General features: G+C 45.6%; 1 protein-coding gene across 4 annotated transcripts in view; it reads left to right on the top strand.

Moving 5' to 3' along the window:
- Positions 1-14,761, top strand: part of VAV2 (vav guanine nucleotide exchange factor 2) — a 316,337-nt gene that overhangs the window by 56,714 nt on the left and 244,862 nt on the right. For all 4 annotated transcript variants that reach the window (XM_068249069.1, XM_068249071.1, XM_068249070.1 and 1 more), the window contains exon 2: positions 14,442-14,558. In XM_068249069.1, coding sequence (XP_068105170.1) covers positions 14,442-14,558 — 117 coding nt within the window. The remainder of the gene's footprint in view (positions 1-14,441; positions 14,559-14,761) is intronic.

Here is a 14,761-nt window from a genome sequence, read left to right on the forward strand (position 1 = left end):
GTCTGAGCCATGCTTAGGCGCTTTGAGTCCTACGGTAGCAAAGCACTTTACAAATGTTAGTTTTTGGGTTCTTTTGTGTAGGAGCACAGGAGAATCTCATGCAACTGCAGAGCTATACGATTTTTATGTGATTCTTTTTTCTCTCGCCGAAAATACCAAATCCTCTGCAATCACTGTAGTGGGAAATGCAAGAAACGGCATCAAATAGCAACATCTTGTTTCTGTATGGAAAGCAGCCCTTATATCTGGAGGTCAGTGATGTCATTCTAGTAGAATGTGATGTTGAGAGTGGTGGGAAAGTTATATTTGTAAGGAGATAGTGAGCTCAGAGCGGTACATTGCAGAGTAGGCCTGAATGATTTTAGGAAAAAGAATTGAGCTATTTTGATTCACGATTTCCTTCAAATCAAGCTTTGTTTCCCCTCTGTGCCTGTATGTACTCCCTCTGTGGCTCTCTGTCTCCCTGTCTCTCTTTATGCACCCTCTGTGTCCCCTTTTTGTCTTTCTTTGTGCCCCCTTTGTCTGTGCCCCCTCTATCTCTCTCTCTCTTGCCCCTTTTTTGTCTTTTTGTGCCCTTTTTGTCTCTCTGTGCCCCCTCTGTCTCTCTCTCTTGCCCCCTTTTTGTCTTTTTGTGCCCTTTTTGTCTCTCTGTGCCCCCTCTGTCTCTCTCTCTTGCCCCCTTTGTGTCTTTTTGTGCCCTTTTTGTCTCTCTGTGCCCTCTCTGTTGCCCCCTTTGTGTCTTTTTGTGCCCTTTTTGTCTCTCTGTGCCCCCTCTGTCTCTCTCTCTTGCCCCCTTTGTGTCTTTTTGTGCCCTTTTTGTCTCTCTGTGCCCTCTCTGTTGCCCCCTTTGTGTCTTTTTGTGCCCTTTTTGTCTCTCTGTGCCCCCTCTGTCTCTCTCTCTTGCCACCTTTGTGTCTTTTTGTGCCCTTTTTGTCTCTCTGTGCCCCCTCTGTCTCTCTCTCTTGCCCCCTTTTGTGTCTTTTTGTGCCCTTTTTGTCTCTCTGTGCCCCCTCTGTCTCTCTCTCTTGCCCCCTTTTGTGTCTTTTTGTGCCCTTTTTGTCTCTCTGTGCCCCCTCTGTCTCTCTTGCCCCCTTTGTGTCTTTTTTGTGCCCTTTTTGTCTCTCTGTGCCCCCTCTGTCTCTCTCTCTCTTGCCCCCTTTTGTGTCTTTTTTGTGCCCTTTTTGTCTCTCTGTGCCCCCTCTGTCTCTCTCTCTTGCCCCCTTTGTGTCTTTTTTGTGCCCTTTTTGTCTCTCTGTGCCACCTCTGTGTCTCTCTGTGTCTCCTTTGTCCCCCAAGCTGCAGCAGTGCTGGATATACCTTCCAGCTCGAGCCCAGAGATGCCCATCTATCACACCTCGCCTCCTGCAGACTCTAATGCATGGCTTACTTCCTGTATGTCATGTGACATACAGGAACCAGGAAGTATGCCGCGCACAAGAGCTGGCAGATGGCGGTAAAGGACGGACAGCGTTGTGCTCATGCGAAAGGGATATCCAACACTGCCGATGCTGCGGGCCGCACCTGCCGGGACTTGGGGGTAGTTTGAAGCTGCTTCTCTCCAAACTTCCCCCATGCGGAAATGACATAATTGCGGAAATCGCCACTTTGACGATTCTGTAATCGTAATCTCGGTTTACGTTTGATTTATCGTTCAGGCCTATTGCAGAGTGCAGTTATTTGATAATTGCGTGCCATCTGGTGAGCTCTGTGCTGGCAATGGTGCCGCCATCTTGTTTCTTTCAGTTGAGGAGATGTGCTTTTCTCGCATGGTCGCCGATGTTCTCCTTGAGCCGCAGTTGAGGATTTTTCCGATAATTCTCCGTATTGCAGAACGTCCCGCTGGCTGCGTCCTTCACTGTTCCGTGACCTTTTTGTGTGGAATTTTTATATCCGCTCATTAAACTGGCCTTGTAAACATTCTGAGCGTTTACTGCCTCATCTCTCTGCCCTTCCTCCTTTTCCCTGACAAGGAAGGGATTAGCCCGTTCTGAATACCCTCATTATGCGAAGTGGTTGGCAGAGAAGGTGTTTGGATGCAGCGGCAATGCAACCGTTTATCATTATTACTTGTTATTGTTTTACTAACTCGGCTCTGAAGTGAAATTTTAATTTAGCAACAAATTTCGATACTTACCTCAGTAGTGTGGAGCCTCTGAATATTCCGGATGCTTCCTCGATACTTGTGCAGCTCAACATTTCAGTTCGGTTTCCAAAAACATATTTGACAAGCTGTAGGAGGGTGGAGTTGTCTTGACACCCTATGGAAAAAATATACATAGACAACGGGAGCCCAGATAGCATAGTATGTTAGTAAGATTGTATGATAACAATTTGATAAAAAAGGGCTACTCACAAAGTTAGGTTGCAGTGGGGGCAACCAACCACTTGAAGCAGGTAGAGACAACAAACCTGAGTCCATACTGGACTGGGTGCGGTCGCTCTCCTCGGTAGAAAAACTAACTGGCTCTGAGGTCAGTAAAAAGTGCCAAGACAGAAACAGCCAGGAGCAGAGGCGCCTAATGCTCCTGGCTGTTCCTGAGGCGCCTAATGCTCCTGGCTGTTCCTGAGGCGCTTAATGCTTTGGGCTGTTCCTGTCTTGGCACTTTTTATTGGACCGAGGAAGCGGGATTTGACCCGCGAAATGCGTTGCCTGTGCTAAATAAACTTGTTGTTAGTCTTATGGGACTGTTGTCATTGAGGAAAGCCACCTCACCTTTATTTCACTTTTAACTTACCTTTTTTTTCATATTTACACCTGGGTGCCTCTTTACCCCCCTATTGTGATATTAGTGTAGTATGCTTTTCCTGGCCACGTCCCCCATCGGGTTCGATATATCAGTGGGCTCAAAAACTTGTCCAGATGTACTTGACAACAAACCTTGAGCCCCATACCTTGAGAAAGGCTGTGATTGGCCGAAACATGTCGGTAGGCGGAGTTATGGACGCCGAACTCTCCCTGCAAACGGTCCCTCGCTGATCCCCGCTGACTAGCCATGTAGATCACGGGACGCAGGACGCGTACATCGGAAAACTGGGATCCCCTCACCTAATGCAACTATTCGAGAGGCATACAAGTTGTGAGTACGCAATTGGGACTTTTGTGGTGGCTGCTTGAGTTGTGGTGGGCGAAAGACCAGGGGCACTTATCCCGACCAAGCACAACCAAGCCAACCCTTCTGTTCAATCGCTGATTGTGAGTTGTTGCAGCCTGAGGGCCCGTTTCCACTATCGCGAATTCGCATGCGTTTGCTGCATGCGAATTCGCATAACCAATACAAGTGGATGGGACTGTTTCCACTTTGCAGAAAAAATCTGCACGGCAGAGCCATCAGAATTCGCATACCGCTATGCGATTCGCATACAATGTATTTAATACGGAATTCGCATGCGGTTTTGGTATGCGATTTTTCATTCAAATTCGCATACGATTTCGCATGGAATCAATGGAAAAGCACACAGGCACTGCCATGGTTAAATTTGCATACATCGTCATCCATGCGAAATCATATGCGAATCGCTTGAAAATTCTCATATAACTGCATGCGAAATTCGCATCCGTACCACGGCGATTCCCACCGCACAAGTGGAAACGGACCCTCACCTTTGTGCTGCTGAATAGAATGCAAGCTATATGCTGAAGTGTGGCTAAAGCAATTATCTGGCGTTCGTTGTCAAGTACATCTGGCCAAGTTTAACCAACGTGCTTTGCATTGCCACGCACTGCTAACTAACTGCAAGTCTCCTCTAATGCTTTGCTTGAACTAACTGCCCTGGATCACACTGCTATACTATCTAAGATCTGTGGTATCATTTGCATTATTGAATTTGCTCTTTGAAGGGCTATAAGACTGGTTTATTGTGGCCAATAGCAGGATTGTAATCGAGTCTGCCATACAGTTTAGCTGCAGCTGCATTTCTTTTCTACTCACCGAGTGTTTGCTATCATGGATGTATGCAAGTGAGGATGTGGAAACAACCTGTTCTGATGCATGGTGTGAGAGTTCGTGTAGCCGTATTATTGGTTTTTGAAACGGTTTTTATGTGGTGTGGTGACCAACTGTCGCTCTTTTGGCTGCTAATAAAGTTTTTGTACCTTTTGGAAATTTTAGGTCTTTTTACCTTTTTTCTATCCAATTGATATAGTTACATTAACTAAGTTGTAGACCCACAATAACCTAATGCACTGATGGTTTGAGGTATTTCTATACCCACCCAGGTATTACTACCAAAATGTATTTTTACTGAGGACTCTCTTTTCCTCCATTATAGACATTTTCAAAATTGGCATGGTAACATTCAAATCCCTACACTACCCAGGCCCTGAATACCTGAAGGATTTGTGTAACTGTATCACACCTCACACAACCTCCGATCAAAGGGATCCAATAACTTGAACACCCCCAGAGTTCAACTAAAACCTTTAGAGCCAGAGCTTCCCGTCATGCTGCCCCTACCCGGTTGAATGTCTTGCCAAACTTAAGACCGCTCCAACCCTGGACACGTTTAAAGCAAAACTTAAGAGCCACCTGTTTAGTCAGGAAAAGTTATGTGATCATAAATGCCAATCTAAAAACAAACTTTATGTGCTTTGGGTCCAACGGGAGAAAAGCGCTTTACAAATGTTTAGTCGTTGTTCTGTTGCTATGCGGAGAGTGGGAGGGACCACAGAACGGCGCTGACGTGATATCATGCTGCAGGCAGGGTGAGCGACGCGCACAAAGCAATCGGCCGTCACTCATTCGGGGCTGCTGTACACACTCCTGATTAGTGTCGGCCACCTAAGCTGACTTTAATCATGCCTGTGTACGGGACTTTAACCCTTGTATGCAGGATAGATGGTTAGTGTGTGCGTGGTGTCCACCCGATCCTCCCAGATTATCGCCAGGAAGTCTGGAGTCACCTCGGCCAAAGGCATTGTTTTGTTTTGCGATCAGTAGCAACAGTACGTGTTGCTGGCCTACTGGTTAGTAATGCGTCTGTACAAACGCTCTGTCCCAAACTGTCAACCTGGGGATTGAGTCCCAACCCGTGTGGGTGACAATACTCGTGTGTATGTTTGCACATATTATATGCTCCCTTAGATTGTCAGCCTATTTGGCAAGGCCCTCCTCTCTGTGTGATCTTCTCCCCCACCATATGGACTCAGTGACTCATCTGCTATATTATCCCTGCATTGCAATCTGCGCACCATCCTTTGTTACACTGTTCATTTGCATACCGTTGTTTAACGATGTAATGTCTCCGCATCTATTGTACAGCGCTGTGTAATATGTTCCTACTTTATAAATAAAGATTCATAACAAGAACAATAATATAAATAAAGTTTCATAACAAGAACAATAATATAGGAGCAGAAGATATATTTTGAGTATAGTGAGACAAATTCAGTGGCAGCATTTATTCTTACCTGTCTTCCTCCAGCCCCTCGCCACCCTCCCAGGCCGCTCTGATCCTCCGCAGGCCGTTCCAGTTTCTTCTGTCACCCCAGTCGCATTGTACTGCGCACCCGCGACCCAGCCATGTATGCCCCCATCGCGCTTCTGTCACCGGGACCATTCTGCACCAGCGCAGTTAGCATTTTGTTTCAGGTTTCCTTTTAAAGTGGACCTGAACCCTTGTACAGGGCAGAGGGAAAAATGTAGAGAAATGCGCCCTGTATGTATTTAGAGAGTTTAGCCTGTCTAATTCCCCCTCATCTGCGACTAATCACAAGTGGTATTTGATCTCTCAGCTGTGTCAGTTGGCTGCCCCAGCAGAGCAGCTAATTTGTAAACACAGTATTTTAGCCCTATGTCTGCTTCCATGAAAGCAGGAAGTTGACACATTGCAGATTTATTGCAGGATTTGTATCAGTTGTAACAAAGAAGTTTTTCTTTAAAGAGACTCTGTAACAAAAAAACATCCCCTGGAGGGTACTCACCTCGGTAGGGGGAAGCCTCAGGGTCCCAATGAGGCTTCCCCCTCCCCTGTAGCTGCAGGCAATCCAGCCCTGGCTCCCCCGCAGCGTCCGGCAATCCTAGCTCGACAAGCCTGACAAGGCTGGATATATTTATCTTCCCTGGCTCCGGCGGGGGCGCTGTTGCGGCTCTCAGCACGGCAATAGACAGAAATGGCCGATCTCTGTCGGGTCCGCTCTACTACGCAGGTGCAGTAGACTTGCGCCTGCACAGTATAGCAGCCTGACAGCGATCGGCTATTTCCGCCTATCTCCGAACGGAGAGCCGATACTGCTCCTGCGCTGGAGCCAGGAAGGTAAATATTTACATCCCCGCTGTTCGGAGGGGCAAAACGAGACCGCCGTGGGACACAGGAGGACGGGGGAAGCCTCAATAGGATCCGGAGGCTTCCCCCATCCCCCACCCGAGGTGAGTACCCCCAGGGGAACTTTTTTTAGTTACAGGTTTTCTTTAAAGGGTATTATGCTGTTGCGTTGCAAGGTGACAGCGACATGTTGTCATGCAGAGTCACGTCTTCTCGCAGGTCACGTTCACATAACTGCTGCAGCAGTTGTTTGGTTACCTCATGTCACCAGCGTGACTTTTGTCACCAGGAAATCGGAGAAGGGATTTCCCCTGTCTCTGATATTTACTCGTTTTTCTTGCTTGTCGTTTTACAGAGTATGCCGTGTCCTCAGAGCAGAGTGACGATAAAGTTATACCGATTCAAAACAAAGAGATAGCACAGATGGCTGTTCCATGCCGTTTAGAACCCATTCGTTCCATGTTTGAAGAGAATCTGTACTGTCCGATTTGTACAATAAAAAACATACCAATCAAGTCTCTATGATCTCCTGGATCCCTCTTTGCCGTTTCCGCCACTCCTCATGTTTTTATTACATAGTGAATTATCTGCACTCCAGTCTGGGATTCTCACAGTTTCTCAGCATGTGACAGGCAGCTCCCTCCCCCCCTCAGCCTCACAGACAGACAAGCTGAAACTGAGAGCAGAGAGTGAGGCGTAAACAAAGCACACAGAGCCTGCAGGGGGCGTGCATAACTTGTATTCATTACAACAGAGGCAGCCCATTCCTCCCTGGGTCGACAAAGCTTGACAAAGAAAAGATTAGATATATTACAGAGACAGTGCAACTAGAAAAGGCTGCAGCAATCCAGACCACATTAGAACAGGTATAGGAACTTATAGGATAGAAGAAATAAGGCTGCAAATTTTGTTACGGAGTCGCTTTTTAAAGAGGAACTGTAAGCTTAAAAAAAAAACCCTCACCAACAGGTAGCTTATGTCTTTTTGGGGGTAAAACCTGGTGTTTCTGGTATTAAAATCCAGCATTTCCTGGTATTTCACCTTTAAAGAGAATCTGTAACCTAAAAACCGCATATAAATAAACATAACAGCCTGTAGGCTTTCATCTCCTGTCCCCCTCTGTCACATTTCCGCTGCTCCCCACCAGGATCTTGGCCCAAAAAAAGCAGTTTTATACACTGTTTTTGTAAACAAAAAAATATGGCTGCCAAACAGGAAGTTCATCATAATACTGCATGTTCCTGTAAACTGCATGACCGTTCCCATGAAAGGTTATATTATTGAACAATAAATTCAGCCTTTAGAGTTTATTTCATAGTTTAGAAGAAGTTTTACCTTGTAAAGAATGCTGCAATCTTTATTAGTGATTACTGATAGCAGGTCCGTGTCTGCATTCTGCAATAGTCTATGAGCTATGCTTCTCACAATGATCAGCTTTTATCAGTAGATGATACTGAGTTACTGAGAGTAGGGAATGTGTGAGCTCTGCTTTTCACAGCTTTCAGTGTGTGAAAGACTCCAAGAGACTCAGAGCAGCGTTATCAGTGTAACCTCCTCCTGTCTGTAAACCATTACAGCCACTTCCTCTTTGGGAGACAAGCCTGACAAAGGAGAGTCAATTTGATTTATTTACAGCAATGGAGCAACTAAAAAAGGCTGCAGTAACCCAGAGCACTGGAATTGCCAGAGCACTGGAATTTCCGCCTTAAAAGTCAGAAAACCACTGCGCCTGCGCGGCCGTGTCCTCGCTCCCACTGACGTCACCAGGAGTGTACTGTGTGCAGGCCGTACTGGGCCTGCGCAATACTCTCATAGTGATGTCAGTGGGAGCGAGGACACGGCCGCGCAGGCGCAGTGGTTTTCAGACTTTAAAGTCTGAAATTCCAGAAGTGAACCGGAGGCGGGGCCGGAGTTTCGGTGAGTGGCTGCGCCAACACAGGATGTCTGCGGGGGACCATTAGAAGCCCCGGGTAAGTTCAACTCATTTCCCCCCGACCCCCCTACAGTATCCCTTTAAGGGATGGATATGGCCCTGTGGGATAGAGCGTTGTCTGTCTTTAGAAGCTCCTGCAAGAGACTGGGCTGTTTGTGGATTGATTTGATGCTTGCTAAGCGCCAGGCCTGGCGATTGGCTCACCCCCGCCGCCCTCTGAATTGGTACAGTGCGATGGTTTGTACTTTCCATCAGTAAATTGAACAGCTGAGCCAATTGCAGCTGTGATCTCATTTATTATGCTGCATTAGTGCCAATTCCCCAGAAGGTTTGACAGAGCCTCCCTCCCCCCTTCTCGATGAGACCCTCCGATCGGCCCTCACCTCCCGTCCAAACAGTTTGTCACTGTGAATAATTGATAAGACGGTAATTATATAGACTCTCGGGGAAGGGAAGCCCACCTCAGCCCATAGTGTTTGAGATTTCCCCGGAGAGGACAAGAGACGATGTCTGGACAATAAGAACACGTGTCGGCTGTACAATGACACAGCCATATGCAGAGTGGACAATAAGAACACGTGTTGGCTGTACCATGACACAGTCATATGCAGTGTGTCTGGACAATAAGAACACGTGTTGGCTGTACCATGACACAGTCATATGCAGAGTGTCCGACCATAAGAACATGTGTTGGCTGTACAATGACACAGCCATATGCAGAGTGTCCGACCATAAGAACACGTGTTGGCTGTACAATGACTCAGCCATATGCAGAGTGTCCGACCATAAGAACACGTGTTGGCTGTACAATGACACAGCCATATGCAGAGTGGACAATAAGAACACGTGTTGGCTGTACAATGACACAGTCATATGCAGCGTGTCTGGACAATAAGAACACGTGTTGGCTGTACAATGACAGTCATATGCAGCGTGTCTGGACAATAAGAACACGTGTTGGCTGTACAATGACACAGCCATATGCAGAGCGGACAATAAGAACACGTGTTGGCTGTACAATGACACAACCATATGCAGAGTGGACAATAAGAACACGTGTTGGCTGTACAATGACACAACCATATGCAGAGTGGACAATAAGAACACGTGTTGGCTGTACAATGTCACAGCCATATGGAGAGTGGACAATAAGAACACGTGTTGGCTGTACAATGACACAGTCATATGCAGCGTGTCTGGACAATAAGAACACGTGTTGGCTGTACAATGTCACAGCCATATGCAGAGCGGACCATAAGAACACGTGTTGGCTGTACAATGACACAACCATATGCAGAGTGGACAATAAGAACACGTGTTGGCTGTACAATGACACAGCCGTGTGCAGCAGACAAATTTCTCAATCTGAGCTCTGAGCCCAATTCTCTTACCGAACATCCGTCGGTGAATTATGGTGACTTTTGTTCTACCAGACGATCTCTTGATCCCGGTACCCACCTGCCAGGGATTGTAAATGAGATGCAAATCGTTCAGCCTTGCATGCAAATCTAACAGGAACAGGAAAATCGATGTGCATGTGGTCTGCTGTAAATCTTTGATGGGTTGATTGCTCTCTGGAGGAGTTTTTTGGTGATTTGGGACCCTTTTGTGAGGAAAGTCTATTGCCTGGTACACACGATGCAATTTCCCGTCAGATCAAAGGGTCAAATTGATAATTTCCGGCATGTCTGATCTGCTTTCGATCGAAAACGAAAACATTAGTAATCTGAAAATCGATTTTCCATCGGCGCGCAGATCAAACACCCAGGAAATGATCGATTTGACCAGTCAATCTGACAGGAAATAGCATCTTGTGTACCAGCCTTAAAGGTCCCCATTAACGAGTCACTTTCCCAAACAATAAACCGTCTGATCCAATCGTTGAGACGTAAACTATCATTTAAAGAGGAACTCCAGTGAAAATAATGTAATAAAAAAAGTGCTTCATTTTTACAATAATTATGTAAAAATGATTTAGTCAGTGTTTGCCCATTGTAAAATCTTTCCTCTCCCTGATTTACATTCTGACATTTATCACATGGTGACATTTTTACTGCTGGCAGGTGATGTAGCTGCTGCATGCTTTTTTGGCAGTTGGAAACAGGTGTAAACAGCTATTTCCCACAATGCAACAAGGTTCACAGACAGGAAACTGCCAGGACCATGGTCCTCAGAGCCTCTTGTGGGAGGGGTTTCACCACAATATCAGTCATACAGCACCCCCTGATGGTCTGTTTGTGAAAAGGAATAGATTTATCATGTAAAAGGGGGTATCAGCTACTGATTGGGATAAAGTTCAATTCTTGGTCGGAGTTTCTCTTTAAGCCTACCAATAAAGTGATAAGCAATCCGATCAGACTAAAATTGTTCCGAAATTAAGATTGATGGAACGATCCTGAGGTATATGGAGGCTGCCATGTTTATTTCCTGTTAAAACGGACCTAAACTCAGAACTTCCTCTCAGCTCTAAAAGACATGCAACAGCATAATAATCTTTACAGAAAAACATTTATATGTTACAGCTGATACAACTCCTGCAGTAAATCTGTGGCGTATCTACTTCCTGCTTTCATGGAAGCAGACATAGGGCTAACATCCTGTGATTACAAATTAGCTGCTTTGCCGAGGACTGTTGAGATTCCTGAGCTGATATGGCTGAAAGATCAAATTACAGTTCTGATTAGTCACAGATGAGAGATAATAAGACAGGCTAAATACATACAAGGTGCAGTTCTCAGTTTTCCTTCTGACCTCTGCAAGAGTTCAGATCCACTTTAAACAATACCAGTTGCCTGGCAGCACTGCTGGTCTAATTGGCTGCAGTAGTGTCTGAATCACACCTGAAACAAGCATGCAGCTATTCTTGTCATATTTGACAATAAGGTCAGAAACACCTTATCTGCTGCATGCTTGTTGAGGGGCTATGGCTGAAGGCTGAAAGTATTAGAGGCAGAGGATCAGCAGGGCAAACCAGGTAACTGGTATCCCTTAATAGGTAGTAAATTTGGCAACCTCCATATCCTCTCACTTCAGTTGTCCTTTAAGCACCGCATTCAGCGCTCCCGGGGTAGCAGCTGTCTCCTCTGCTCAGATGAGGACGTTCTTCTACCTGCTGGTCACTGGCAGGTTGTTGAATTATGCATGCTGCGTTTAGCTCTTGTGCATGCGTGTCGGCTCTGGGGAGGGGGGTGGGGGGGTCCCTCTCCAAAATTCTCTGCTGCCTCCTCCCCCTCCGCATGGTCGCCTGACACAGCAGATTATTCAGTCTGCTGCTTGCATCTTCATGCTTAGCAACCCCCCCCCCCCCCCTGCTCCATCTATTGTGTGACAGCAGATCCCCAACCTTCCACAATCCATCCTTCATCTCTGTCATGTTCTCCGAATATAAGGGGAAATTCAAGCAGCAACTTCTGAGGATACAAATGTGTCATTTGTGTCGCCTCCATCCTTTGTGTACCAACACAATCTCACTGGTGTGTGTGTGTACAGTGTGTGTGTGTACAGTGTGTGTGTACAGTGTGTGTGTACAGTGTGTGTGTACAGTGTGTGTGTACAGTGTGTGTGTGTACAGTGTGTGTGTGTACAGTGTGTGTGTGTACAGTGTGTGTGTGTACAGAGTGTGTGTGTACAGTGGGTGTGTACAGTGGGTGTGTGTACAGTGGGTGTGTGTACAGTGTGTGTGTGTACAGTGTGTGTGTGTACAGTGTGTGTGTGTACAGAGTGTGTGTGTACAGTGGGTGTGTACAGTGGGTGTGTACAGTGGGTGTGTGTACAGTGTGTGTGTACAGTGTGTGTGTGTGTACAGTGTGTGTGTGTACAGTGGGTGTGTGTACAGTGTGTGTGTACAGTGTGTGTGTGTGTGTGTGTGTACAGTGTGTGTGTGTGTGTGTACAGTGTGTGTGTGTGTGTGTACAGTGGGTGTGTGTACAGTGTGTGTGTGTACAGTGGGTGTGTGTACAGTGGGTGTGTGTACAGTGGGTGTGTGTACAGTGTGTGTGTGTACAGTGTGTGTGTGTACAGTGTGTGTGTGTACAGTGTGTGTGTGTACAGTGGGTGTGTGTACAGTGGGTGTGTGTACAGTGGGTGTGTGTACAGTGTGTGTGTGTACAGTGTGTGTGTACAGTGGGTGTGTGTACAGTGTGTGTGTGTGTACAGTGTGTGTGTGTGTGTACAGTGGGTGTGTGTACAGTGGGTGTGTGTACAGTGGGTGTGTGTACAGTGTGTGTGTGTACAGTGTGTGTGTGTACAGTGTGTGTGTGTACAGTGTGTGTGTGTGTGTGTACAGTGTGTGTGTGTACAGTGTGTGTGTGTGTGTACAGTGGGTGTGTGTACAGTGGGTGTGTGTACAGTGGGTGTGTGTACAGTGGGTGTGTGTACAGTGGGTGTGTGTACAGTGGGTGTGTGTACAGTGTGTGTGTGTACAGTGTGTGTGTGTGTACAGTGTGTGTGTGTGTGTGTACTGTGTGTGTGTGTGTGTACTGTGTGTGTGTGTGTGTACTGTGTGTGTGTGTGTACTGTGTGTGTGTGTGTACTGTGTGTGTGTGTACTGTGTGTGTGTGTACTGTGTGTGTGTGTACTGTGTGTGTGTGTAGTGTGTGTGTGTGTGTACTGTGTGTGTGTGTGTACTGTGTGTGTGTGTGTGTGTGATTATTACTGTCATTATATAGCATTGACATCTCCTGCAGCACTGTACAGAGTACATAGCCATGTCACTGACTGTCCTCAGAGGAGCTCACAGTCTAATCCTACCATAGTCATAGTCTAATGTCCTACCATATTATTATTATGTATTTATATAGCACTGACATCTTCTGCAGCACTGTACAAAGTACATAGTCATGTCACTGACTGTCCTCAGAGGAGCTCACACTCTAATCCTACCATAGTCATAGTCTAATGTCCTACCATATTATTATTATGTATTTATATAGCACTGACATCTTCTGCAGCACTTTACAGAGTACATAGTCATGTCACCGACTGTCCTCAGAGGAGCTCACACTCTAATCCTACCATAGTCATAGTCTAATGTCCTACCATATTATTATTATGTATTTATATAGCACTGACATCTTCTGCAGCACTTTACAGAGTACATAGTCATGTCACCGACTGTCCTCAGAGGAGCTCACACTCTAATCCTACCATAGTCATAGTCTAATGTCCTACCATATTATTATTATGTATTTATATAGCACTGACATCTCCTGCAGCACATTACATAGCACATAGTCATGTCACTGACCTCAGAGGAGCTCACACTCTAATCCTACTATAGTCATAGTGTAATGTCCTACCATATTATTATTATGTATTTATATAGCACTGACACCTGCTGCAGCACATTACAGAATACATAGCCATGTCACCGACTGTCCTCGGAGGAGCTCACACTCTATTCCTACCATAGTCATAGTCTAATGTCCTACTATATTATTATTATGTATTTATAGAGCACTGACATCTCCTGCAGCACATTACAGAGTACATAGTCATGTCACTGACTGTCCTCAGAGGAGCTCACAATCTAATCCTGCCATAGTCATAGCCTAATGTCCTACCATATTATTATTATGTATTTATATAGCACTGACATCTTCTGCAGCACTTTACAGAGTACATAGTCATGTCACTGACTGTCCTTAGAGGAGCTTGCACTCTAATCCTACCATAGCCATAGTCTAATGTCCTACCATATTATTATTATGTATTTATATAGCACTGACATCTTCTGCAGCACATTACAGAGTACATAGCATGTCACTGACTGTCCTCAGAGAAGCTCACACTCTAATCCTACCATAGTCAGTCTAATGTCCTACCATATTATTATTATGTATTTATATAGCACTGACATCTTCTGCAGCACATTACAGAGTACATAGTCATGTCACTGACTGTCCTCAGAGGAGCTCACACTCTAATCCTACCATAGTCATACTCTAATGTCCTACCATATTATTATTATGTATTTATATAGCACTGACATCTTCTGCAGCACATTACAGAGTACATAGTCATGTCGCTGACTGTCCTCAGAGGAGCTCACACTCTAATCCTGTCATAGTGTAATGTTGTACCATATTATTATTATTATTATTATATTTGTATAGCAGTGACATCTTCTGCAGCACTGTACAGAATACATAGTCATGTCACTGACTGTTAGGATTAGATTGTAAGCTCCTCTGAGGACAGTTAGGGATAATATTGGTGGCCTCTTCAATTCTGTTCTTTTCTTTTGCAGTTTTTGTGCCTGAAGAACATTCGCACATTCCTGAAAGTTTGTCATGATAAGTTTGGATTACGTAACTCCGACCTCTTCGACCCGTTTGACCTTTTTGATGTTCGGGATTTTGGGAAGGTAGGACACTGGAATTTCTTTCTATAATCGTCCCTCATAATTGCCGCTTCACTGGTATTTTTTTTTTTTTATCATTACAGGAAACTCCTTATAGTTGTGGGAGGGGAGGAGACACAAACTACTGCAGGGAGATCTCACCATTGTGGGAGGGGAGGAGACACAAACCACTGCAGGGAGATCTCACCACTGTGGGAGGGGAGGAG

Source organism: Hyperolius riggenbachi, chromosome 8 (genome assembly GCF_040937935.1).
Source record: "Hyperolius riggenbachi isolate aHypRig1 chromosome 8, aHypRig1.pri, whole genome shotgun sequence".
In the NCBI taxonomy this organism is placed as follows: Eukaryota; Metazoa; Chordata; class Amphibia; order Anura; family Hyperoliidae; genus Hyperolius; species Hyperolius riggenbachi.